Here is a 24,305-nt window from a genome sequence, read left to right as displayed (position 1 = left end):
TCCAACATGGTTTGTTGGGGAATAAAGGTGTCATCAACTATTCTATATAAAAACAGCGATACAACATTTGATTTAATGTATGGTTCTTTTTATAGGGTGTTATGTAAGTGTGGTTATAGTCATATATCAACAAAAGCAAAGGTGGCAGAATATGATAAAAATAACAAATATGTACTTAAAGTTGTTTATGTGTTGGAAAATATTAGTTAATGTGTAAGATCAAAAGATGTATGACAAGATAAGTGGCTTGTGAGATAATATATATAAATTCAATCTACCATCATCACATATATCAACATTGATAAACTCATGATTTATAATAATAACATGAAGTTCTTAATTCTCTTTAGCCTCACTTTTATATTCAGAAATGTACTTTCAAATGCCAATCCTCTTCCCTACGAAGCTATATTTAATTTTGGTGATTCAATAAGCGACACGGGAAATGAAGCAACTCTTCACCCACCTATGCCTAGCAATAGTCCTTATGGATCAACGTATTTTAAACATCCCTCAGGACGTTTGTCAAATGGACGCTTGATTATAGATTTCATAGGTAAATTTATTATTTTTAGTTTTATTTGTATATACTTTTAACCTTGGAGGGTAAATAGAATTCAAATATATTACATACATAATTTTACATGCATGAAAATGAGTATGAAGAGTGATTGATATTGTATTATTAGTATTTTATTAGATATATTACTTGATACTCACTTTATTTTGTAGCTCAAGCATATGGATTGCCATTTTTGCCGGCCTATAAAAATCTCATTGAAGGCCAAGATATCACGAAAGGAGTGAACTTTGCATTTGCTGGTGCCACTGCACTTGATTTTAATTATTTCAATAAAAGTAGGGTTGCTCTACCTGGAACTAATAACTCACTGAGTGTTCAATTTAAGATGTTTAAGAGACTCAAGCCTTCACTATGTAAAAACAAAAAAGGTATTGTCACATCTTCTTTTGCATATATATTTAATGTAATTTTCAAAATATTTTTTTTAATCAAAGAGTTAACAATATTTGTTATTTTTATGATACAGATTGTCGTAACTACTTTAAGAAATCATTATTTTTAGTGGGAGAAATTGGTGGAAATGATATTTTCTCTCATATTACACCAAAATTTTCAAACTTTCGAAATCTTATTCCCTTAGTGGTTAATAAAATTACAGAAACAACCATAGTAAGTTATATAAAATTTATGTATTTTAATAACTACTTCAATATAAGTTATAATAATGTAATAACTATTTTTTTTCTTTTCATGCGATAGTCATTAATCAAAGAGGGAGCTGTAGAGATAGTTATTCCAGGGAACTTTCCAGTGGGGTGTAGTGCCTCCCTTTTGGCAGTGGTGAATACTAATAATACAAAAAACTACGATGAATTTGGATGCTTTAAGGCATTTAATACTGTCATACAATATTTTAATGACAATCTAATCTCTTCTATAACTACATTGAGAGAGACTTACCCTGATGTCAAGATAATATACTTTGACTATTATAATGATGCCAAACGTTTGTATGAAGAACCGCAAAAATACGGTGGGTAGTTTTTTTTTAATATTTAACTTATTATACATATAGCAATAATGATTGTTAATTAAGTTGTTCATTTATATATTAATAATTGTTTTTCTGCCAATTTTATTTATATATACATGTACAATATTTAATTCAAGTACAATTTTTTATGTAGGTTTTGATAAGGATGAGACATTCAAAGCATGTTGTGGAGGCGGTGGGCCACATAATTTTGATCCAAGAATGGGGTGTGGAAGTCCTAACACAACGGTTTGCTCTGACCCTTCTAAAAATATAAACTGGGATGGAGTTCATTTTACAGAAGCAGCATATAAGCTATTAGCAAAAGGATTAGTTGAAGGACCATTTGCATATCCCTCACTTAAACCAGCTCCTTTTCAAATAGCCTAAAAGCATTCAAGATAGTTTCGTACGAGGAATTAAGAAATACGTATCTCACAATTTATGTAGCTCTCGGCGGGATTAGTTATATATTCCATAAAATTAATGTCATTCTTTTTTAAATTTAATTTATAAATGCCATTGGTATAAATTGTTTTTATACAATCAGCCAATTATAAATACTAAATAATTATATATTGAATTATCTTTAAATTATATTTATGAATAAGTGTGATATACAGATAATATAAAACTTTTTTTATTATCAGTTCATATCAATTAAACTCATCATATATATATATATATATATATATATATATATATATATATATATATATATATATATATATATATATATATATATATATATATATATATTTATATATAAGTAAATAATAGAGATAGAAAGACCACATCAAGAATTTAGACCAATTTAGACTTAAACATGCAGCCTAATCCAATCCGCGAGAGTTTCGTCTTGATATTTCCACTAAAACGGATTGAGCTTTTAAACTAGAATTATCCCAACAACCTTCCTTACTAAAACCTTTTTACTACTAGATTTATCTTGAAAGCTCAAAGTCAAACTGTAATGATACAAGATCACAACACTCTTGAATCATTATTTCAACACAACAACAGAATTACATAACTCTCAATATAAACATTTCACTCTTTCAACTATGAACTAATTAATAGTGTATAAAAACGACAATGGGAAGAGAGTGATTGAGTGAGAAAGGAGTTTAATTTTTTTTTACCAGAGATAAGATATAACACACAATATTGATGCATTGTGTGAGACAAGATGGTCTGAATTAATGGATGAACAATTAAATAATGTAATAAATAAAAGACACATAATTACTAACCTAATTCAGTAGAACTATCAACTACGTCTAAGGGGAAGTAGTTCAGCTGAAAGAAAATTCATAAATATAAGTAGTCAATAGTACATAATGACTAAACAATCCACAATTTTGTTCCTTTTTCCAATTACTACCTATGATTTTCAACTCCAGATCTCTCTGAATCTGAGATCCTCTCCCTTCCACTCAGACGTTTTTTCTTTCATGTTTTCTCTCTGAATCTGAGATCCTCTCCCTTCCACTCAGACATTTTTTTCTTTCATGTTTTTATTAACTAGTATTTCCATGTCATATATTTTTTTTTAATGTTAAATCTTAAAATGCAAATTTTAAAAAATGTGGCCAAGAGGAGTTAAACCTATGACAATTGGATTAAAGTGGCAATACTTGACCACTGGACCAACCAACATATTTGATTAATTTATTACAACAAATATATGTATTAAATAAATGATTCTAGATTTACCTGAATATTTTATTAAATAGTTTAATTTTTTCACATCATTAAATATTTTAATTAGTATTTCAACTATGTTAAATAATTAGTTTATTAAATATTTCAACTATTTAATACTTCAAAAACAAACATGAAGATGAAGCTTTAATGGAAGATGATGGTGAAGATTGTGAGAGAAAGAGTAAATAATAAAGTTATATAATCAAACTACCAAAAATAATTGTGGTTTAAAATAGTGGAGCACTAAATAATTATACATGAATACCTCATAAACAAACTCATATGATTTATTGATCTCAAAAAGTTCTAGGTTTGTGTGAAGGTTGGGCATGAAGATATTATTAGAAGTAATTCATATTTATTAGTTGTACTATTTTCTTAGCCCCTAAGTTTGTTAGAGGGTATTTTAGTATTTTATCCTATTCTAGTAACCCTAGTTTTAGCTTATAAATAGGGTGGCAATCATTGTAACTTTTATCATGTTTTGTAGCTGTCATTCTCTTAATAGAATATTTTCGTTCATCATTTATTCTACCTTTGCACCAACAATTGGTATCTAGAGCTCCGGTTCGGATTCATTTGGAAACACGGGAAACACGAGTGAACGTGAGGTCTTGTGTGTTTGATTTTGATTCTTAGATTCGTGTTGAATCTTGAACAAAATCTGATCAGAATTTTAATTCTGTGGGTTGGGAAACACTGTGAGAAAGATGAACGGAAACGGCAACATGAACACCAAACTTCCAGTATTTGACGGTAAAAACTGGAATCGTTGGATGATCCAAATGCGTGTACTGTTCGGTGCTCAAGATGTTCTAGATCTTGTCACTGATGGTTATGTTCCGGTAGCAGCAGATGCGACGGATGAACAGAAAAACACGCAGAAGGAAGTAAGGAAGAAGGATCAGAAAGCATTGTTCTTCATTCATCAATGTGTTGATGTAAATGTGTTTGAGAAGATTGCAGATTCAACGACAGCAAAGGCTGCGTGGGACACACTGGTTAGATGTTATGGTGGTGACGCATCAGTGAAGAAGGTGAAACTTCAGTCCTTAAGAAAGCAATATGAGAATCTCAACATGAAGAATAATTAGAAAGTTTCTGAATACATCTCCAGAGTGATTCTGATCACTAATGAGATGAAAGCGTGTGGAGAAACTCTTTCTGAAGAAACAATCATGGAGAAGGTATTGAGATCCCTTACCTCTCAATTTGATTACATTGTGGTAGCAATAGAACATTCCAAAGATCTGAGCACCATGAGAATTGAAGAGCTGCAGAGCAGTCTAGAAGCGCAAGAGTTGCGTTTGACTGAGAGAACTTCTGAAAGGGAAGTAGAGCAGCAGGCTCTGAAAGCAACTTCTGATAGGAGGTATCAGAAGCAGTCAGAAGCCAGGAGAAGATCTGATGGTGGTCAGAAGTCAGAAAGCTCAACCTCTGATAGACAAAAGAATGCTCAGAAGGGAAAAGAGAAGTATGACAAGAAGAAGATCCAATGTTACTGTTGTAAGAAGTTTGGTCACTTTGCTAGAGACTGTTGGTCAAACAAGGAAAGAAAATCAGAAGAAGCAAATATAGCCAGAAGTTCTGATGACGAATCTGTGCTATTGATGGCCTCTGAATCTGATGATATAGATCTGATAGACTGGTGGTATATGGACACTGGCTGTTCAAATCATCTTACTGGAAACAAGAAATGGCTGGTTGACTTTGACTCTGAAAAGAGGACAAAGATCAGATGTGCTGATGACAAATATCTTAATGCAGAAGGTATGGGAAATGTCAGAGTGATTTTGAACAATGGGAAAACAGCATTGATTCAGAACGTGTGGTATGTACCTGGCATCTGAAGCAATCTGATGAGTGTGGGACAATTAATTGAGAAAGGTTTTTCAGTTACCATGAAGGACAATCTTCTAAAGCTGTATGACTGCAATCAGAAGTTGATTATGGAGTCAGAACAGGGAAGGAATAGAACATTCAAGGTGAATGTCAGAACTGCAGACTCAGAATGTCTTAGTGCAACAAGTGCTGAGAAGGAGAGTGAGTTGTGGCACAGAAGATTTGGTCATTTGAATTTCAGAAGCTTAAAACATCTGAATTCAAAGAAGTTGGTACATGGAATTCCTGCAATTAAGAAGCCTGAAAAGTCATGCAAAGTTTGCATGGAAGGAAAACAACCACGATTGCCATTTGCGTCAGAAACTGCTCCAAGAGCAAAACATGCCTTGGGAGTTGTACATTTTGATGTGTGTGGTCCATTTCTGTCGCAACCTGAAAAATACAGTGTGCGAAAAAAACAACCGGCGAAAGAGAATGACAGAAGAGTCGCCACCGTGCGTTATTCATCCCAAAGGAGGGAAAGGAAACGCTCGAAGTAAACCTGAAAAAGGAAAGGACAAGACAGGGTCTCGCAACCAAATCTTGGGTTCGGGAGTCGGTTATGCGAAGGGAAGGTATTAGCACCCCTACGCATCCGTAGTACTCTACGGGATCCACTTTTGTAGTTCTTGTCTAAAGGGTGTGGGTTTATCTTGTGCTGTTTGCCAAAAAAAACAAAAAAGGGTTAAATGAAAATGACTCGCGCGGATGTTGCATCCACTGCATACGTATCTCATCTGAATATGAGAATCAGAGTCTTCGTAGCTCGGCTGACCTATGGGTTGGGGGGATGTGTGCTCGCTAAGACATCGCGTCTTATGCCTACGTATCTCATCTGGAATGAGAATCAGAGCAAGCCGTAGTTCGGCTAACTACGAGGTTATGGATTGGGTTTTGGACGAACGACGTCACTACGCAATCTACCGGATGCTCGACCTTTGGAGACTTACTCGCCTGTAGTAGAAGGAGTAAACGTGTTGCTTTGGGTTTTAGGGTTTGGGATGCTCGAGGGCAAACAGGCAGTCCTTGACGAAGGAACCGCGCTAGATGCGGGGATATGAATACAAAACACAAAACATGTATCTCAAAGTAAAATGCCACCAAGGGGCCCAAACATTGCCTCCTATCGAGGTCTTCCAGCTAAGAAAGCGATAAAGTACGAGAAAAGGAAAAAATTACCACACGGATAAAGATCCGAAGTTACAGCAATTAAAGGATTAGCAACCCTGAGATCTCTCCAGCTAGACCATCAAAGAAAATCAGTCAATACGATTAATCAGGATAAACCTCCGGATGGTATCCCTACAAGAGTATGTGAGCCCTCGCGAAAACTCAATAGAAAGGTTAGACAAACAAGGTGAAATCCAGGGAAAACAATGCCATGGCAACGCAAAGACAGGTTAGAGAAACAAAATAGGGTAACCCAGAGTTGCCCCTAAATCAAAATGTAACCACATGAATAATTCCATCAAAATTCACAAAAGGCTCACAAAAAAGGTATCAAATTCACCCATAATACCTCATACATTTAGAGCATTCAAATTAAAGGCATAAAGATGATGGATATAGGGCAAACCTGATTGGAGAGCTTGATTGAAATTGAGTTGCACCCGTGAGGTTTACAAGTTGAGTTCCCTTCAGGGTTTGGAGGCTGCTCTGAGTTCTCTGTCAGGTCTTCTCTCACTATCTTTTTCCTCAGGGTTTTGCTTCAAGGAAACCTCAAAGTGTTTTGCTTCTCTTCCTTCTTTCTCCAGTGAATCTCCCAGTGTAACTCCAAGTGTGTTTTCCTCTACTGAAACTTCAGTATTTATAGACTGATTTTCGTGGGTAATGGGCTCAAATGAGGGAGACCCAAGTCCAAAATAATTTGTTATATTTTATTTATTTATTTTATTTATTTAATTAATTAATTAATTAATTAATTATTTATTTATTTATTTTTTTCGTTTCTTTTTTTTTTTTTTTTTTTTTTAGGAAAAATGAAGGGTAAATTTTGGGGTATTACAGCTGCCCCTATTCAATCAACTGGAGACCCGGAAAGAAGATGGCAGTTGCTTTCGTACTTTCGAGGTATCAAGGGATTGAATACAATAAAAGCCCAAAAATTTGCACTGAAGTGAAGTGAAGTAACAATGTCTGTCAGAATCAGCAAAGAGGTGGTCTTGAAAGAAGAATTCGTCTGGTACGGTGAGAGTCAGTTTGAATATCGAAAAAGAATGTTAAACTGGATACCAAAATAAATGGTAACACAGAAATAACCATGGCTTGAATGCCGCTCATCAGTCTGAATACTGGAAAGGATTTCGATCTGAACATCGGAAAATGGGCCTGAATGCCCCTTCGATCTGAATATCGGAAAATTGGCCTGAATGCCACTTCGATCTGAATATCGGAAAATTAGCCTGAATGCCACTTCGATCTGAATACCGGAAAACTGGCCTGAATGCCACAAGTTGCATCGACCTGAACGTCGGAAACTTCTTCGATCTGAACATCGGAACACTGGCCTGAATGCCACTTCGGTCTGGATACCGGGAAACTGGCCTGAATGCCACTTCGGTCTGGATACCGGAAAACTGGTCTGAATGCCACTTCGGTCTGGATACCGGGAAAACTGGCCTGAATGCCACAAGTTGCATCGACCTGAACGTCGGAAACTTCTTCGATCTGAACATCGGAACACTGGCCTGAATGCCACTTCGGTCTGGATACCGGAAAACTGGCCTGAATGCCACTTCGGTCTGGATACCGGAAAACTTCATGCCTGTCAGCATTGGCAGAAATAGGGAATGATAATAGAGGCGGCGCATGGGCCAATGACACTTGCTGGGGATAACAAAGGTAAGTCATGAACAATCTTCAGTCTGAGTACTGGAAACAACTTCTAGCTTATCACTTGGGATACCGAGAATGTTTTATGCTTACATGCGTATGTTTGAATTTTTCAATGGCGTAATGCTCCATGAAAATGGAAATGCTACGCGATTTGGAAGGATGCAATGCAATATGATTCTACATGCAGGGATGCGAAATGCTGGGTAGAATGCCAAGCCGAGGCAAGGGGATCTGCTGGGGAAATGATTATCATCCTCTGAGCTCTGGCCAGGCTGCTGGAGATACACACCACAATGAACTCTGTGGGGAGATGACTAGCCATGCGGTGTTCTGGCCATACCGAGACTCTGATCGGGGAAAGAATGGCATTGGAAGCCTGCTGCTGAGGAAAGCTACAATGGTTCTGGCAACCACGATTTGCGAGAGATGACTCAGCAGGGGGAGCAAACACTGATACAGTACCGAGGTTCTGCTTCAAGGAAAGAAACCATGGATCTGGCATTGGGATTATCGATCTGGCATCGAACTCTAAGGAGCAGCCACTTCTGCTGGGAAGATACAGTCTGGCACTGTCAACTCCGTTGGGGATATATAGTCTGGCACTGTCAACTCTACTGGGGAGTGTATGTCCTAAAACAAACGCTTGGGGAAGTACGGTGGTGAGAAACTGCTGGGGATTGAAGAATCCAACGCTCTGATCAGCTCTGCAGGGATAAGACACCAGATTCGTCTGTTGGCGACTTCACTGGGGAAGATATTCACGATCGTCCGCAGGGGATTTTAATGGAATGCCCCGAGGGTATCTGTTCTGAATAGACGATCCAAAGCACTTAAAATTTACAGCAATTTTAAATGTTTATTAAGCCTGTACCTGTAAAGCCCTTATGTGTCATGATGCAATGTTTATCAAAAATTCGGACATCATTTTTGCAAACAAAACAGTAAAATGAAAATGAAAACAGAGATATACTGAATAACATGATTTTATTGATTGAATGGCCTCTGAATAGGCATTTACATTAAGAAGCAATCCCTGGAAAGAGGTAATCGCACAAAAGATAAAAACAGAAATTAATCTAATGGCAATGTGAAATGGATTTCTATTGGGTTCCAATTCTGCTATGACTTGCTCGTCTTCAAGATCCTCCAGATAATCAGCCTTCTGAAAGAGTGATTGGACTGTTTCCTATCCTTCAAAAATTTCCAGTCATTGGCACGAGATGAGATTTAGAACTACTCAGAACGCAGTCATTCGCTTAATCCCTAACTTTTTCCTGGATCGCCCTTTTCGGGTTTTCAATCCACCGGGATACCCATTTTTGCCTAAGTTGCCTTTTCAGGTTTTCAACTTACCGGGTGTACGATCTTTTCATTTTTAATCCCTAATTTTGCCCGAACCTTTTCATTTTCTTGGTTCGTCGGGATGCCCATTTTTTGCCTGGACTATTCTTTTTACTGTCCAGCGGGTCTATTTTATGCGAAGTATTTTTTAACTGCGTCTGAGTTCACAGGGGAAGTGAAGTCTTCACCATCCATAGTTGCAAGCATTAAGGCCCCACCATCGAAAACCTTGGTGACAATATACGGTCCATCATAGTTAGGAGTCCACTTGCCCCTGTGATCTGTCTGAGGAGGAAGGATCCTTTTCAACACTAAATCTCCGACTTGGAAACAACGAGGACGCACCTTCTGATCAAAAGCTCTCTTCATCCGACTCTGATACAACTGCCCATGACAAATGGCTGCCATTCGCTTCTCTTCGATGAGACTCAACTTATTGAACCTTGTCCGAATCCATTCAGCTTCGTCTAGCTTGATATCCAACAAGACTCTTAGAGAAGGGATCTCCACTTCAACAGGTAGGACTGCTTCCATACCATACACAAGGGAGTAGGGGGTTGCCCCGGTCGATGTACGTACTGAAGTACGGTACCCATGCAAGGCGAAAGGTAGCATCTCATGCCAATCTCTGTACGTGACGACCATCTTCTGCACAATCTTCTTTATGTTCTTATTTGCTGCCTCAACAGCGCCGTTCATCTTAGGGCGGTAAGGGGAAGAATTGTGATGCTGAATGTTGAAGTTCTGACACAACTCCTTCATCATTTTGTTGTTGAGATTAGAACCATTATCAGTAATGATTCTTTCGGGAATCCCATAGCGACAAATGATTTCTTTCTTGATAAAACGGGCAATCACATGCCTGGTGACATTCGCGAACGACACTGCTTCGACCCACTTGGTGAAATAGTCGATGGCAACAAGGATGAAGCGATGCCCATTGGAAGCAGTCGGCTCAATCTTTCCAATCATGTCAATACCCCACATAGCAAACGGCCACGGCGAAGCCATCACATTCAGAGGATTCGGCGGTACATGCACCTTATCAACATAAATCTGGCATTTATGACACTTCCGAGCATACTTGAAACAATCTGATTCCATGGTCATCCAATAATAACCCGCTCTCAACAATTTCTTAGCCATTGCATGTCCGCCGGCATGAGTACCGAAGGAACCTTCATGAACTTCCTGCATTAACATGTCCGCCTCGTGTCTGTCCACACATCTGAGCAAAACCATGTCGAAGTTCCTCTTATACAGCACATCGTCTTTGTTCAAGAAGAAACTGCCTGCCAATCTTCTCAAAGTCTTTCTGTCATTGTTGGATGCCCCTGCAGGGTACTCTTGATTCTTCAGAAAGCACTTGATATCGTGATACCAGGGCTTGTCATCGACTACCAGTTCAGCAGCAAACACATACGCGGCCCTGTCAAGGCGCATCACATCGATCCTGGGAGCATGGTTCCAACGAATTACCTTGATCATGGAGGATAGAGTAGCAAGTGCGTCTGCCATCTGGTTCTCATCACGAGGTATATGATACAATTTTACCATTGTGAAGAAAGTCAAAAGTCTTCTCGTGTAATCTCTATAGGGGACCAGAGTGGGCTGGAGAGTATTCCAATCACCATTCACTTGATTGATCACCAGAGCTGAATCTCCGAAGATGTCCAGAGTCTTGATTCTCAGATCAATGGCTTGCTCAATACCCAAGATACAGGCCTCGTACTCAGCTTCATTATTTGTGCACTCAAAAGTCAAACGAGCGGTGAAAGGCATGTGGGCACCCTTCGGAGTAGTAATAATAGCGCCAATTCCACTTCCTCTAGCATTGACAGCCCCATCAAACAACAAAGTCCATTTTTCGTTTGGATCAGGTCCCTCCTCAACAACTGGCTCTTCACAGTCTTTTATCTTGAGGAACATGATGTCTTCATCAGGGAATTCAAACTTCATCGGCTCATAATCATCAATCGGTTGCTCGGCAAGGTAGTCTGACAGAATACCCCCTTTGATGGCCTTCTGTGACGTATACTGGATATCATGCTCTGTTAAAATCATCTGCCAACGAGCGACCCTTCCGGTGAGAGCTGGCTTCTCGAATATGTATTTCACTGGATCCATCTTAGAAATCAACAAGGTAGTATGGTTCAACATATACTGTCTCAGTCGGCGAGCAGCCCAGGCCAAAGCACAGCAAGTTTTCTCAGGCTGCGAATATTTGATTTCACAGTCGGTAAACTTTTTGCTAAGGTAGTATATGGCATGCTCTTTTCGACCAGACTCGTCATGCTGTCCCAATACACACCCCATCGAGTTCTCGGTCACTGATAGGTACATTATCAGAGGTCTCCCAGGAACTGGAGGTATAAGGATCGGAGGTTTCTGTAGATACTCTTTTATCTTCTCGAAAGCCCTTTGACAATCTTCATTCCACCTGATAGCCTGATCCTTCCTCAGCAATTTGAAAATTGGCTCACACGTGGTTGTTAGGTGAGAGATGAACCTTGCAATGTAGTTCAACCTCCCTAAGAAACTACGGACTTGCTTCTCTGTTCTTGGCTCAGACATTTCCTGTATTGCTTTTACTTTGTCAGGATCCACCTCAATCCCTTTTCCGCTAACAATAAAACCCAACAATTTTCCCGATCTCACCCCGAAAGTGCACTTGTTCGGATTAAGTCTCAGTTTGAATTTCCTCAAACGCTCAAACAGTTTCTGCAAATTCAACAAATGTTCTTCTTCTGTCTGAGATTTGGCAATCATATCGTCCACATAAACCTCGATTTCATGATGAATCATATCATGGAACAGAGTCACCATTGCTCGCTGATATGTTGCTCCGGCATTTTTCAGACCAAACGACATCACCTTGTAGCAGAAGGTGCCCCATGGGGTTATGAAAGTTGTCTTTTCCATGTCTTCTGGTGCCATCTTGATTTGGTTATAGCCAGAAAAGCCATCCATGAAGGAGAATACCGAGAACTGAGCTGTATTATCCACCAAAACGTCGATGTGAGGTAATGGGAAATCATCTTTAGGGCTAGCTCTGTTCAGATCCCGGTAGTCGACACACACCCGTACCTTTCCGTCCTTCTTAGGTACTGGGACGATGTTTGCAACCCATGGCGGATAATTGGTGACTGCTAGAAACCCTGCATCCAACTGCTTTTGCACTTCTTCCTTTATCTTGACAGCCATCTCTGATCTTGTTCTTCTGAGCTTCTGCTTGACCGGAGGACAACCTTCTTTGAGAGGCAGGTGGTGCACCACGATGTCTGTGTCCAGCCCAGGCATGTCCTGATAAGACCAGGCGAAGATGTCAACGTATTCTTGCAGTAATTCAATCAGCCCTTTCTTCACATCATCTCCCAAAGCAGCCCCTATCTTGATTTCTCTCTTGGCGTCCTCGGTGCCGAGATTAATTACTTCAACAGACTCTTGATGCGGTTGAATGACCCTTTCTTCCTGTTTCAATAACCTGGTAAGTTCTTCAGGGAGTTCACAGTCTTCATCACCCTCTTCTTCAGCTTGAAAGATTGGATTTTCAAAGTCGAAACGAGCCATAGCAGAACCGTTATCAATAGGATCCGGTGATGTGCATCTGCATGAGTGATGGTATGTGCTTATGAGTGTGAACAAGAAGTGAAAACTAAACGAAACATTGCCATTTTTTTATTTTGAAAAACTGCAAAAATAGAAAGACAGGGAACGAAATATTTGAATGCAAAAATACGTCCTTTATTTATGATAAAAATGCAAGCGTCACATAGATGGGCCCTACAATGAGTCATTACGCCCTGGGCGGAACGTAAGACTTGGATATGCATGAATAAACAAAGAAAATTACTCTTCAAGAAGAGTGACTTGGATAATCTCCTCAGAAGACCAATTGTTGATGACTTCGCCCGGGATCTTCGGACGCACCCAATTGTCAATGTCACAATCACTATCCCCTTCTTCTTCGTTGACTGCAGAGACTTGACCATACTGAATGATGCCAGCACTGGAGAAAGTGATCGGCCCCTGATGAGTCTGAAGTGTTGAAGTTGTAGAAGTTAGAGCTGGCTGATACCCAATCCCGAACTTATCTTCTTTCACTGGTAATTCCAACAGACGCCCCCAACCGGGAGCAACACCTGAATCCACCACGGCCCGTGCCTGCTTAAAGAATGAGATAGAGGCACCCGCTTTAACCTCTTCCACAGACTCTTGGACAGACAAATCTTCAACCTGGAGGATACCTTTGTCGAGCAAGGCCTGGATACCCTGCTGTAACTTCAAACAACCTCCGCCCTGAGTAGCACAATCCAAACAACCCTTCCCACAACCGGGGAAGACATCGGCCTTCAGCAAGCATCCTTTGATATCCAATACTGGAGTCTTCAACTTCAACACATCCTTAATGGGCTTGGCTTCTCCCTCTACCAAATTAACGTTCGCACCACCATGCTGGGGCATGGGATTGTTGACGACATTCGGAGCTGGTGCAAGGTCGATGGCCTTTGAATCTATGAGGTCCTGAACTACGTGTTTAAAAGCTTTGTAGTTCTCAATGTCATGGCCAGGTGCCCCAGAGTGGAAGCTACACCTAGCTTTGGCGTCGTAACCCACCGGAAGTCTACCAACAGGAGGAGCCAGAGTACGCAATTGCACAAGTTGTAGTTGTTGAAGACTAGAAAGCAACTGGGCGTACGACATTGGAAGGGTGTCGAAACGCCGGTCCATCATCCTTTGCCTCTGTTGATAAGCGGGTCTGTTACCCGGTTGTTGCTGCTGTTGATACTGAGCTGGTTGACGTTGTGATTGTTGTTGTTGTAGTGGTGCTGTAGCTGGAATGGTCACCCATGCGGCAGTACCTGTTATGCAAGACATGTTAATGAATATGCAAATGCAATGACATGTTTATCAATTCCAAAGGTATTCTACCCCCTTGATTCCAGTCTCACATTTGATAAACAGTGTAAGAAAAGACTAAGCCGTTGATGAGAACCAAGAAAATTCCAACTAGAATCAAGTGGAAGATATAAACCCCACAGAAATGGATAAACATGTGTGAATGATTATGAATGCAAATGATGTGATGCAAAATGATGTGAATGCAGTGCAGTGGCATGTCAATCAGGATTGCTGTATCTGCTTGAACATCTGTCAGGTTGCACTGTCTGGAGAGAAATTAAGAGCACACCAAACAAAGGTCATGGGATGGATCATGTTATCCTTAATATCAACCACCCATTTTGGCGGATTATGGTTTACACCTTATCAACACCCGAGTTTCATTGATATTAAGGATACCTGATCGGATCAACCATGAATCAAGGGTTTGCCGCAAGTCACGAGCATGGAGTTTAGGTTAAGAACCACCCAAAAGGAGTGTACTAAGGTTTAAACCTGCCAAACATGTTCTACAAAAGGTTCCCATAGTCATAATCCCATCTTTCGGATATTATTAGAGGAACGACTACTCGTATTCCAACAATATTCTCAAGAGAGACTCTTATGAGTGTAGTATCGCGTAACAATCGTATCAAATCTTACATTTGAACGACTTTCGCACTACGTCCTACGAATAGGCCAAGATGGGTTAGGTAAACTAAGGTCCTTGGCTTCTTAGGTCTATATTGGAACAAGTAATGTCTAACCACAACTTACTTATGTGACATTATTGATCTCAACATGACCTCCACCAAGTGAATGAGCTTGCAAGTCAACTCGCTAAGGAATACTCCACACAAGTTGACAGGACTATGCCATTCTCCTATCTTAAGTGCACTCGAGTTCGGGTATAGAACTCATCTCACAAAGATCACCAAGCAGCCAGCCAACAGAAACAGATACAACAATGATATGTACACAATGTAATAAGGTAAAGCAGGTAAATAAATAACTGTACAAAAGCATGAACACCCAATAAACAAACAAACTACAAAAGCTAGGAGGGACTCGCTTAGGGAAGATGGACCAGCAAGAGGTCAACTTCTTAAAGTCCCCAGCAGAGTCGCCAGCTGTCGCAACCTGAAAAATACAGTGTGCGAAAAAAAAAACCGGCGAAAGAGAATGACAGAAGAGTCGCCACCGTGCGTTATTCATCCCAATGGAGGGAAAGGAAACGCTCGAAGTAAACCTGAAAAAGGAAAGGACAAGACAGGGTCTCGCAACCAAATCTTGGGTTCGGGAGTCGGTTATGCGAAGGGAAGGTATTAGCACCCCTACGCATCCGTAGTACTCTACGGGATCCACTTTTGTAGTTCTTGTCTAAAGGGTGTGGGTTTATCTTGTGCTGTTTGCCAAAAAAAACAAAAAAGGGTTAAATGAAAATGACTCGCGCGGATGTTGCATCCACTGCATACGTATCTCATCTGAATATGAGAATCAGAGTCTTCGTAGCTCGGCTGACCTATGGGTTGGGGGGATGTGTGCTCGCTAAGACATCGCGTCTTATGCCTACGTATCTCATCTGGAATGAGAATCAGAGCAAGTCGTAGTTCGGCTAACTACGGGGTTATGGATTGGGTTTTGGACAAACGACGTCACTACGCAATCTACCGGATGCTCGACCTTTGGAGACTTACTCGCCTGTAGTAGAAGGAGTAAACGTGTTGCTTTGGGTTTTAGGGTTTGGGATGCTCGAGGGCAAACAGGCAGTCCTTGACGAAGGAACCGCGCTAGATGCGGGGATATGAATACAAAACACAAAACATGTATCTCAAAGTAAAATGCCACCAAAGGGCCCAAACATTGCCTCCTATCGAGGTCTTCCAGCTAAGAAAGCGATAAAGTACGAGAAAAGGAAAAAATTACCACACGGATAAAGATCCGAAGTTACAGCAATTAAAGGATTAGCAACCCTGAGATCTCTCCAGCTAGACCATCAAAGAAAATCAGTCAATACGATTAATCAGGATAAACCTCCGGATGGTATCCCTACAAGAGTATGTGAGCCCTCGCGAAAACTCAATAGAAAGGTTAGACAAACAAGGTGAAATCCAGGGAAAACAATGTCATGGCAACGCAAAGACAGGTTAGAGAAACAAAATAGGGTAACCCAGAGTTGCCCCTAAATCAAAATGTAACCACATGAATAATTCCATCAAAATTCACAAAAGGCTCACAAAAAAGGTATCAAATTCACCCATAATACCTCATACATTTAGAGCATTCAAATTAAAGGCATAAAGATGATGGATATAGGGCAAACCTGATTGGAGAGCTTGATTGAAATTGAGTTGCACCCGTGAGGTTTACAAGTTGAGTTCCCTTCAGGGTTTGGAGGCTGCTCTGAGTTCTCTGTCAGGTCTTCTCTCACTATCTTTTTCCTCAGGGAAACCTCAGAGTGTTTTGCTTCTCTTCCTTCTTTCTCCAGTGAATCTTCCAGTGTAACTCCAAGTGTGTTTTCCTCTACTGAAACTTCAGTATTTATAGACTGATTTTCGTGGGTAATGGGCTCAAATGAGGGAGACCCAAGTCCAAAATAATTTGTTATATTTTATTTATTTATTTTATTTATTTAATTAATTAATTAATTAATTAATTAATTAATTTTATTTTTTTTTTCGTTTTTTTTTTTTTTTCGTTTTTTTTTTTTTTTTTTTTTAGGAAAAATGAAGGGTAAATTTTGGGGTATTACAATTTCCAGTAGCATCGATTGGAGGGAATAAATACTTTGTGTTATTTGTTGATGAATTCACAAGAATGACATGGGTATCCCTTATTAAGTTTAAACACGAGGTGTTTGATGAATTCAAGAAGTTCAGAATGAAGGCTGAGAATCAGAGTGGTTAGAAGTTGAAGATTCTTAGAACTGACGGTGGAGGTGAGTATAACTCCAAAGAGTTCCAGAAGTTCTGTGAGGAGAATGGAATTGAGCATGAGGTTACTGCTCCTTATACCCCTCAACACAATGGTCTTGCTGAAAGAAGAAACCGCACTTTGCTTGATGTGGTGAGAAGCATGCTAAAGGAGAAGAAACTTCCTCAGAAGCTCTGGGGAGAAGCTGTTGCCACTGCAACGTATGTACTCAACCGATGTCCTACGAAGAAGTTGAAGAAAATAGTTCCAATACAGAAGTGGACTGGAGATAAGCAAAGTGTTAGTCATCTGAAGGTGTTTGGTTCTGTTTGCTATAAACATGTTCCAGAAGCTAGAAGACAAAAGCTAGATGATAGAAGCAAAGTGATGATTCTGATAGGGTACCACAGTACAGGTGCATACAAGCTCTATTGTCCAGAAACCAATAAAATTGAATTCAGCAGAGATGTGATTGTGAAGGAATCAGAATTTTGGAATTGGGATAAGTCTCAATCTGATTCTGATGTTAGAACTTTTGAAGAAAGGTCAGAGTTAAGAATTTCTGAAGTTGGAGTAAACTCTGACGTTGATTCTGATTCTGATAGTGATTCTGACTCTGGAGAAGACTCAGAAGATGAAGGTGACTCTGATGATCCAGACTCTGATGACCCAGACTCTGATGGTAATCCAGATTCTGGTGGCAATTCAGACTCTGGAAATATGCCAGCCCCTGAAAATGGTCAAAGCTCTGGAGGAAGTCAAACATCTGAAGCTAGAAACTCTGAAGCTCAAGACTCTGAACAAGTTCAGAGACCACAAAGAATCAGAAACATCCCCAGAAGATATGCAGAATTTGACATGCTGCAAGACACTGAAGTAGACTCTGAAGGAGAAGTTATTCAGTGTGCCATGTTAGTAGACTCTGAACCCATAAGTACAGAAGAGGCTCTTAAGCAGAAGCTCTGGCTGAAGGCCATGAAAGAAGAAGTTGATGCTATAGAGAGAAACAAGACTTGGAAGCTGACAAAACTTCCAAAAGACAAGAAAGTCATCAGCGTCAGATGGGTTTTCAAGCAGAAGTTAAAACCAGATGGTTCAATTGGCAAACATAAAGCAAGGTTGGTAGCCAGAGGATTTCTACAGAAACCTGGGTTGGATTACTCTGAAGTGTTTGCACCTGTAGCAAGACATGAAACAATCAGAATGGTGATTGCAATAGCTGCTAACAGGAATTGGCCTCTGATGCATTTAGATGTAAAATCTGCATTTCTGAACGGTCCATTAGAAGAAGAAGTTTACGTGTCACAACCTCCTGGATTTGTGAAAAAGAATCAGGAAGGGATGGTGTACAGATTATACAAAGCTCTATATGGATTGAAACAAGCGCCCAGAGCTTGGAATCAGAAGATTGATTCATTTTTCAAGAAGCAAGGCTTTCAGAAATGTGAGATGGAGTACGGTGTCTATGTTCAGCATACTTCTGAAGGAAATATGACTCTGGTATGTTTATATGTTGATGATATACTGCTGACTAGAAGTTCTGAACAGGAGATAGCCAAGTTCAAGAAAGTTCTGATGAATGAATTCGAAATGACTGATCTAGGCAAAATGACATACTTTCTAGGGATGGAGTTCAGATACTCTGAGAAAGGTATTATTTTGCATCAGCTCAAGTATGAATTAGAAATTCTGAAGAGATTTAATCTGAAGAATTGTAAGATTGCTGTCACACCTTCTGATACAAATCAAAAACTGGATTCTGACTCTGATGGAAAGGATGTGGACGCTACAACCTTCAAACAGTTGGTTGGTTCTCTGAGGTATATCAAGGGAACTCTGAAGTATGGAGTATTATTTCCTTCTGGAAGAAAGGATGAGTCAGAACTTCTGAGTTATTCAGATTCTGATTGGTGTGGAGACAGAGTTGACAGAAGAAGTACGTCTGGGTACTTATTCAAATTTCTGGGAGGTCCCATTTCTTGGTGTTCTAAGAAGCAACCTGTTGTGGCGTTGTCAACTTGTGAAGCTGAATACATTGCAGGTGCTGTTACTGCATGCCAAGCTGTGTGGATTCTGAATCTATTGCAGGATTTGAAGATTAAAGTAAACAAACCTCTGAAGCTGATGATTGACAACAAGTCTGCAATCAATCTTGCCAGAAATCCAGTGTTGCATGGGAGAAGCAAGCACATTGAGACCAAGTATCATTTTCTGAGACATCAAGTTCAGAGGGGAGTGTTAGAAGTTGTACACTGCAGCACTCAGAAACAGTTGGAAGATGTTCTGACAAAAGCTATCAAGACTGATCAATTTCTCAGATTAAGGGATGGAATTGGTGTTACAAGTTTTGATGGAATATGAATTAAGGGATGGTATTAGAAGTAATTCATATTTATTAGTTGTACTATTTTCTTAGCCCCTAAGTTTGTTAGAGGGTATTTTAGTATTTTATCCTATTCTAGTAACCCTAGTTTTAGCTTATAAATAGGGTGGCAATCATTGTAACTTTTATCATGTTTTGTAGCCGTCATTCTCTTAATAGAATATTTCCGTTCATCATTTATTCTACCTTTGTACCAACAGATATTAATTCAAACTATTATAACTGACAAGAGATATAGTACATAGGAACTCAGTTGGTTTCAACTGACAAGCAATTAAGCATTTAAGAGTATATGGGATATTACAGATTCATTAATGTCATTCTAGATAATGGACTAATTCAATTTAAGGATAAGGAAATGTCATTATCAAAAGTGTTTATATTTTTTTCTAAGAAGTGGGTGTTTCAAGAATCAAGTAGTAGGAAAATTACAAAGAGCTATAAGTAGTTGAGTCAAGAGTAATTATAGTGTCTGTTTATTGAACCAGACTCATTGGGATCCGTTTAATAATAAAGTTACATAATCAAACTACCAAAAATAATCATGGTTTGAAATAGTGGAGCACTAAATAAACATACATGAATACCTCATAAACAAATTCATATGATTTATTGATCTAAAAAAGTTCTAGGTTTGTATGAAGATTGGGCATGAAGATATTAATTCAGACTATTATAACTGACAAGAGATAGAGCACATAGGAATATAGTTGGTTTCAAATGACAAGCAATTAAGCATTTAAGAGTATATAGGATATTACAGATTCATTAATGTCATTCTAAAAGTATTCTTCATTTTTAAACGGACCCGCAGTGAGTCTGGTTCAATAAAGACACAAACTAATAAAATGGTTTAATGAAGAAATTTTAGATTAAAACCAACATGAAAATAAAAAGATAGAAATATAAAAAATTGTCAATTATGAAAGATGTAAATCTCCAATTGATATATGTGATTGTTCTACGGTACTATGCTTTGACGCGTACTTCCTCAATGGAAGTATATCTCATTTTTCTTCTCTCTCTCAGTCTGCAATGATGCTTGCAAGAAACCAAGAAAACGTCATAAGCAAAAAAGCAAACAAAATGTCCAATTCCAACAACTAATAAATAATGATAATCTCCAATTACATTTTAACTCAAATGCCTGCACCCTATTAAAAGATGTTCATTTTTCATATCAAAAGAATAGATGAAAACTTGTGATTCATTAGCAGATGATAAAATGTTCCATTACCTTCAAATTTTTACCAATGGCGAGGGTAATATGCATAGCAGTGAAATCTAATTTCACAATAAAATCAAGCATTTAACATTGAAACTTATTATAGGAAGATGATAGAATATGTAATCCAAAATACATTTATTTCAAAAGAACTTCTGGTTGTTTTTTATTTGTTAATATTTTACTTTTGTTGGTGTTTTCTTATGTTGAACAACAACGCATAAATGTAATTTTATTAGTTTGATCGAGAGGTACTTTTGATTGTTTTTTATTTGTTAATATTTTCCTTTTGTTGGTGTTTTGTTTTGACTTGTTTTTGTTGGGGCCATATTTTGTAAAGTTCTTATTGGCGCTTCATATTTCTGATTTTGTGCTCTCCTTATGTTTAATTTTGGAACCTATGAGTTAGATTGTTTTGGTTTTGTTGTTGTTGCACCATGTATTCCTTTTTCACTTTGAGTTTCTGTAGCATATGTATCTTGAGTTTGGCCCTGAACATGTGTTCCTTATTAAGCTTGAGTTTGAGACTATGATTAAGATCTTATAATTAGTTTTAGGATTCTTCTCTCCTTCATTTTATATGTTAAATGATATTTTTTATATTTTTTATATGAATTTTCATTGCTAAGAGTTACACAGTAATTTTATGAATTAATTTTCATTTTGAAAATATAAGAGTTGTGATGTTTTTAGTATGATAATTTTCGTTGCTAAGAATTACACAATAATAATGAAATCGTTTTATTTCTTTTATTTGATAGTCAATAATCAAAGAGAAAGTTGTAGAGATAGTTATTCCAAGGAATCTTTCAGTGAGGTGTAAAGTTAATTGTTTCATTTTTTCTCTCTTTAACTTTTATGGTGAGATATAACAAAACTGCATGATTAATTAAAATCTAACAATATAAATTTGGTTTAAGTGAATAAATATGATGTCAATATATGTATAATTCCATGTACTTTAAGAAATATATAATGTACAAATTTTATGTCATAACAAATTAATAAAAATCCAACATGGTTTGTTGGGGAATAAAGGTGTCATCAACTATTCTATATAAAAACAGCGATACAACATTTGATTTAATGTATGGTTCTTTTTATAGGGTGTTATGTAAGTGTGTTGATAGTCATATATCAACAAAAGCAAAGGTGGCAGAATATGATAAAAATAACAAATATGTACTTAAAGTTGTTTATGTGTTGGAAAATATTAGCTAATGTGTAAGATCAAAAGATGTATGACAAGATACCTGGCTTGTGAGATAATATATATAAATTCAATCTACCATCATCACATATATCAACATTGCTCATGATTTATAATAATAACATGAAGTTCTTAATTCTCTTTAGCCTCACTTTTATATTCAGAAATGTACTTTCAAATGTCAATCCTCTTCCCTACGAAGCTATATTTAATTTTGGTAATAAAATGGTCTAATGAAGAATTTTTTTTATTAAAAACAGCATGAAAATACAAAGATAGAAATATTAAAAATTGTCAATTATGAAAGATGTAAGTCTCCGACTGATATATGTGATTGTTCTATGGTACTATGCTTTGATGGCGTACTTCCTCAATGGAAGTATATCTCATTTTTCTTCTCTCTCTCGGTCTGCAATGATGCTTGCAAGAAACCAAGAAAATGTCATAAGCAAAAAAACAAACAAAATGTCCAATTCCAACAACTAATAAATAATGATACTCACCAATTACATTTTAACTTAAAATGTTTGCACCTCATTAAAAGATGTCCATTTTTCATATCAAAAGAATAGATGAAAACTTGTGATTCATTAGGAGATGGTAAAATGTTCAAAGGAAAGACAAAACTCAAGTAAGATTCCATTACCTTCAAATTTTTACCAATGGCGAGGGTAATATGCATAGGAGTGAAATCTAATTTCATAATAAAATCAAGCATTTAACATTGAAACTTGTTATAGGAAGATGATAGACTTATCATAATGACTATATATCCCATAATTGGATTAGGGTAGTAAATCCTTAACAACAACTACTTTAAATGAGATTCTTTTTAAACATTTCTAGAAATTTCTTCATACATTTATTACATATGTAACATAATGGTATACTTAATATGATTGTTTGGACATGAGTACCATACAATTTCACAGCAAGAATAAATGATAAATTCTTAATTTGAATAAAATTTCAAGACAAGCACTGCATTTCAATTTTTCATAATGAACTTATTAAGGCTAACATACACAAACTAATACGAGGTTTCGTTAAACTTAACATACACAAATTAAAGGTCATGCTAAAATGGATTGTTACCTGGTGATTAATGAGCCTTCCCTCAATGACCTTCGGCTTCTAGGAAATCACTGACAAAACCTGAGCAATCACAACCTCACCATTTTGCTAAAAGCACAAAATGATTCAAAAAAAACAAAACATCAATCATTAACACAAACACATAACATGCATATAACACACAGTTGATTAGGGAGTAGTAGTGTGACAAATCATAACTAAATATATAGTGTGAAAATGTTGGTTTCTCAAAATCAAAAGAGTCAAAACTTGTTTCATCGGTGAACGAGTTGTTAATAGTGGACCATGAATTCAAACATTCTAGCAATCACGTAGAACAAATCAATTATTGTTCCTTAGCTATATGCTTTAGCAAGATGGAACAGATATACCACCACACCTACAAAAAATACCTCAACGTTCTTGATAATATCTATATGAAAAGGTAAACACTAAATAAACAACAGATAATCATAGGAAGAACCTAAAATACTACAAAGATATAAAGTATGTCTTACCCCCACAAAACCACCATTATAGTGCAAATCTCTAAATCTTTGAAGATCTGGTACCGATTGAAGATCGTATGTTTCTCTGAAGCAACATCTTTCTTGTTTTTCATTTATTTCTCTGGATTAACTTATTCATTGCTCTTTGTCTGTAAATCAGACACATCCTCTTCTTTAACCATGATCTCTTCCTCGTTGCGAAAGAAGGAGAAGAGAGAAGAGAGAATGAGAATAGAGAAAGGGGTGACGGCTAACTTAGGGTTCCAAATATCAAATTGAGTTTTCTTCTTCTAAACATAAACATGCTTTGAATAAGTCAAATAAAATCATTTCAGATATTAAAAATTGATCAAAATCCTGGCCAAATATTAAAACTCCATCAACATTGTCATGTATTCAAGGTTAACATTTTTAGAAAATTTAATGGCAAGGACCATTTTGAGTAACTCAATAATTTTTAAGGGACTATTATATAACATTTTTTAGTTAATTGGTCAAAACAATAAATTAAGTTAAGAGACTTAAATATGCATTAATCCTACATAAGGGAGTGTTAAGAACCAAGGATGAATCCAATCGAGGGAGGGAAATGAGGCTCTAGCCCCCCTCCCCTCTAAATAAAAAATTAACACGTTTTTTTTTATTATGCATAATCGTTGTTTATAATATTTTTAAGAGTGAAGACCCATATGCTAATATTTTTTTCAAACTATTTTTCCCTACTTTTGAACCGTGATTGGACTGTCATGTGTATTATTTTGTCACATGTATTTTTTAATAATTATATGGA

General features: G+C 37.6%; 1 protein-coding gene and 1 long non-coding RNA gene across 2 annotated transcripts; one reads left to right on the top strand and one right to left on the bottom strand.

The window, feature by feature from the left end:
* Positions 1-309: 309 nt before the first annotated feature.
* Positions 310-1,946, top strand: LOC127077599 (GDSL esterase/lipase At5g45910). The gene is made up of 5 exons (XM_051018731.1): positions 310-556; positions 733-951; positions 1,050-1,192; positions 1,283-1,556; positions 1,711-1,946. The coding sequence occupies exons 1-5, from the start codon at positions 310-312 to the stop codon at positions 1,944-1,946; spliced, it is 1,119 nt and encodes a 372-aa protein (XP_050874688.1).
* Positions 1,947-21,894: 19,948 nt separating this feature from the next.
* LOC127077493 (uncharacterized) lies at positions 21,895-23,854 on the bottom strand. Its single transcript, XR_007787343.1, has 3 exons — positions 23,525-23,854; positions 23,028-23,114; positions 21,895-22,341 (listed from the first exon to the last, which is right to left on the bottom strand). It is a non-coding gene; the product is annotated as an uncharacterized LOC127077493 (long non-coding RNA).
* Between the last annotated feature and the right edge of the window lie 451 nt (positions 23,855-24,305).

The sequence above is a fragment of the Lathyrus oleraceus genome, chromosome 1 (genome assembly GCF_024323335.1).
Source record: "Lathyrus oleraceus cultivar Zhongwan6 chromosome 1, CAAS_Psat_ZW6_1.0, whole genome shotgun sequence".
NCBI lineage: Eukaryota > Viridiplantae > Streptophyta > Magnoliopsida > Fabales > Fabaceae > Lathyrus > Lathyrus oleraceus.
This window is presented reverse-complemented; position numbering and strand designations above follow the sequence as displayed.

Coding starts and splice junctions, on each gene's coding strand:
- LOC127077599 (XM_051018731.1), top strand. CDS start 310: ATGATTTATAATAATAACATGAAGTTCTTAATTCTCTTTAGCCTCACT. Junction 557..732: donor CTTGATTATAGATTTCATAG/GTAAATTTATTA, acceptor TTTATTTTGTAG/CTCAAGCATATGGATTGCCA. Junction 952..1,049: donor ACTATGTAAAAACAAAAAAG/GTATTGTCACAT, acceptor TTTATGATACAG/ATTGTCGTAACTACTTTAAG.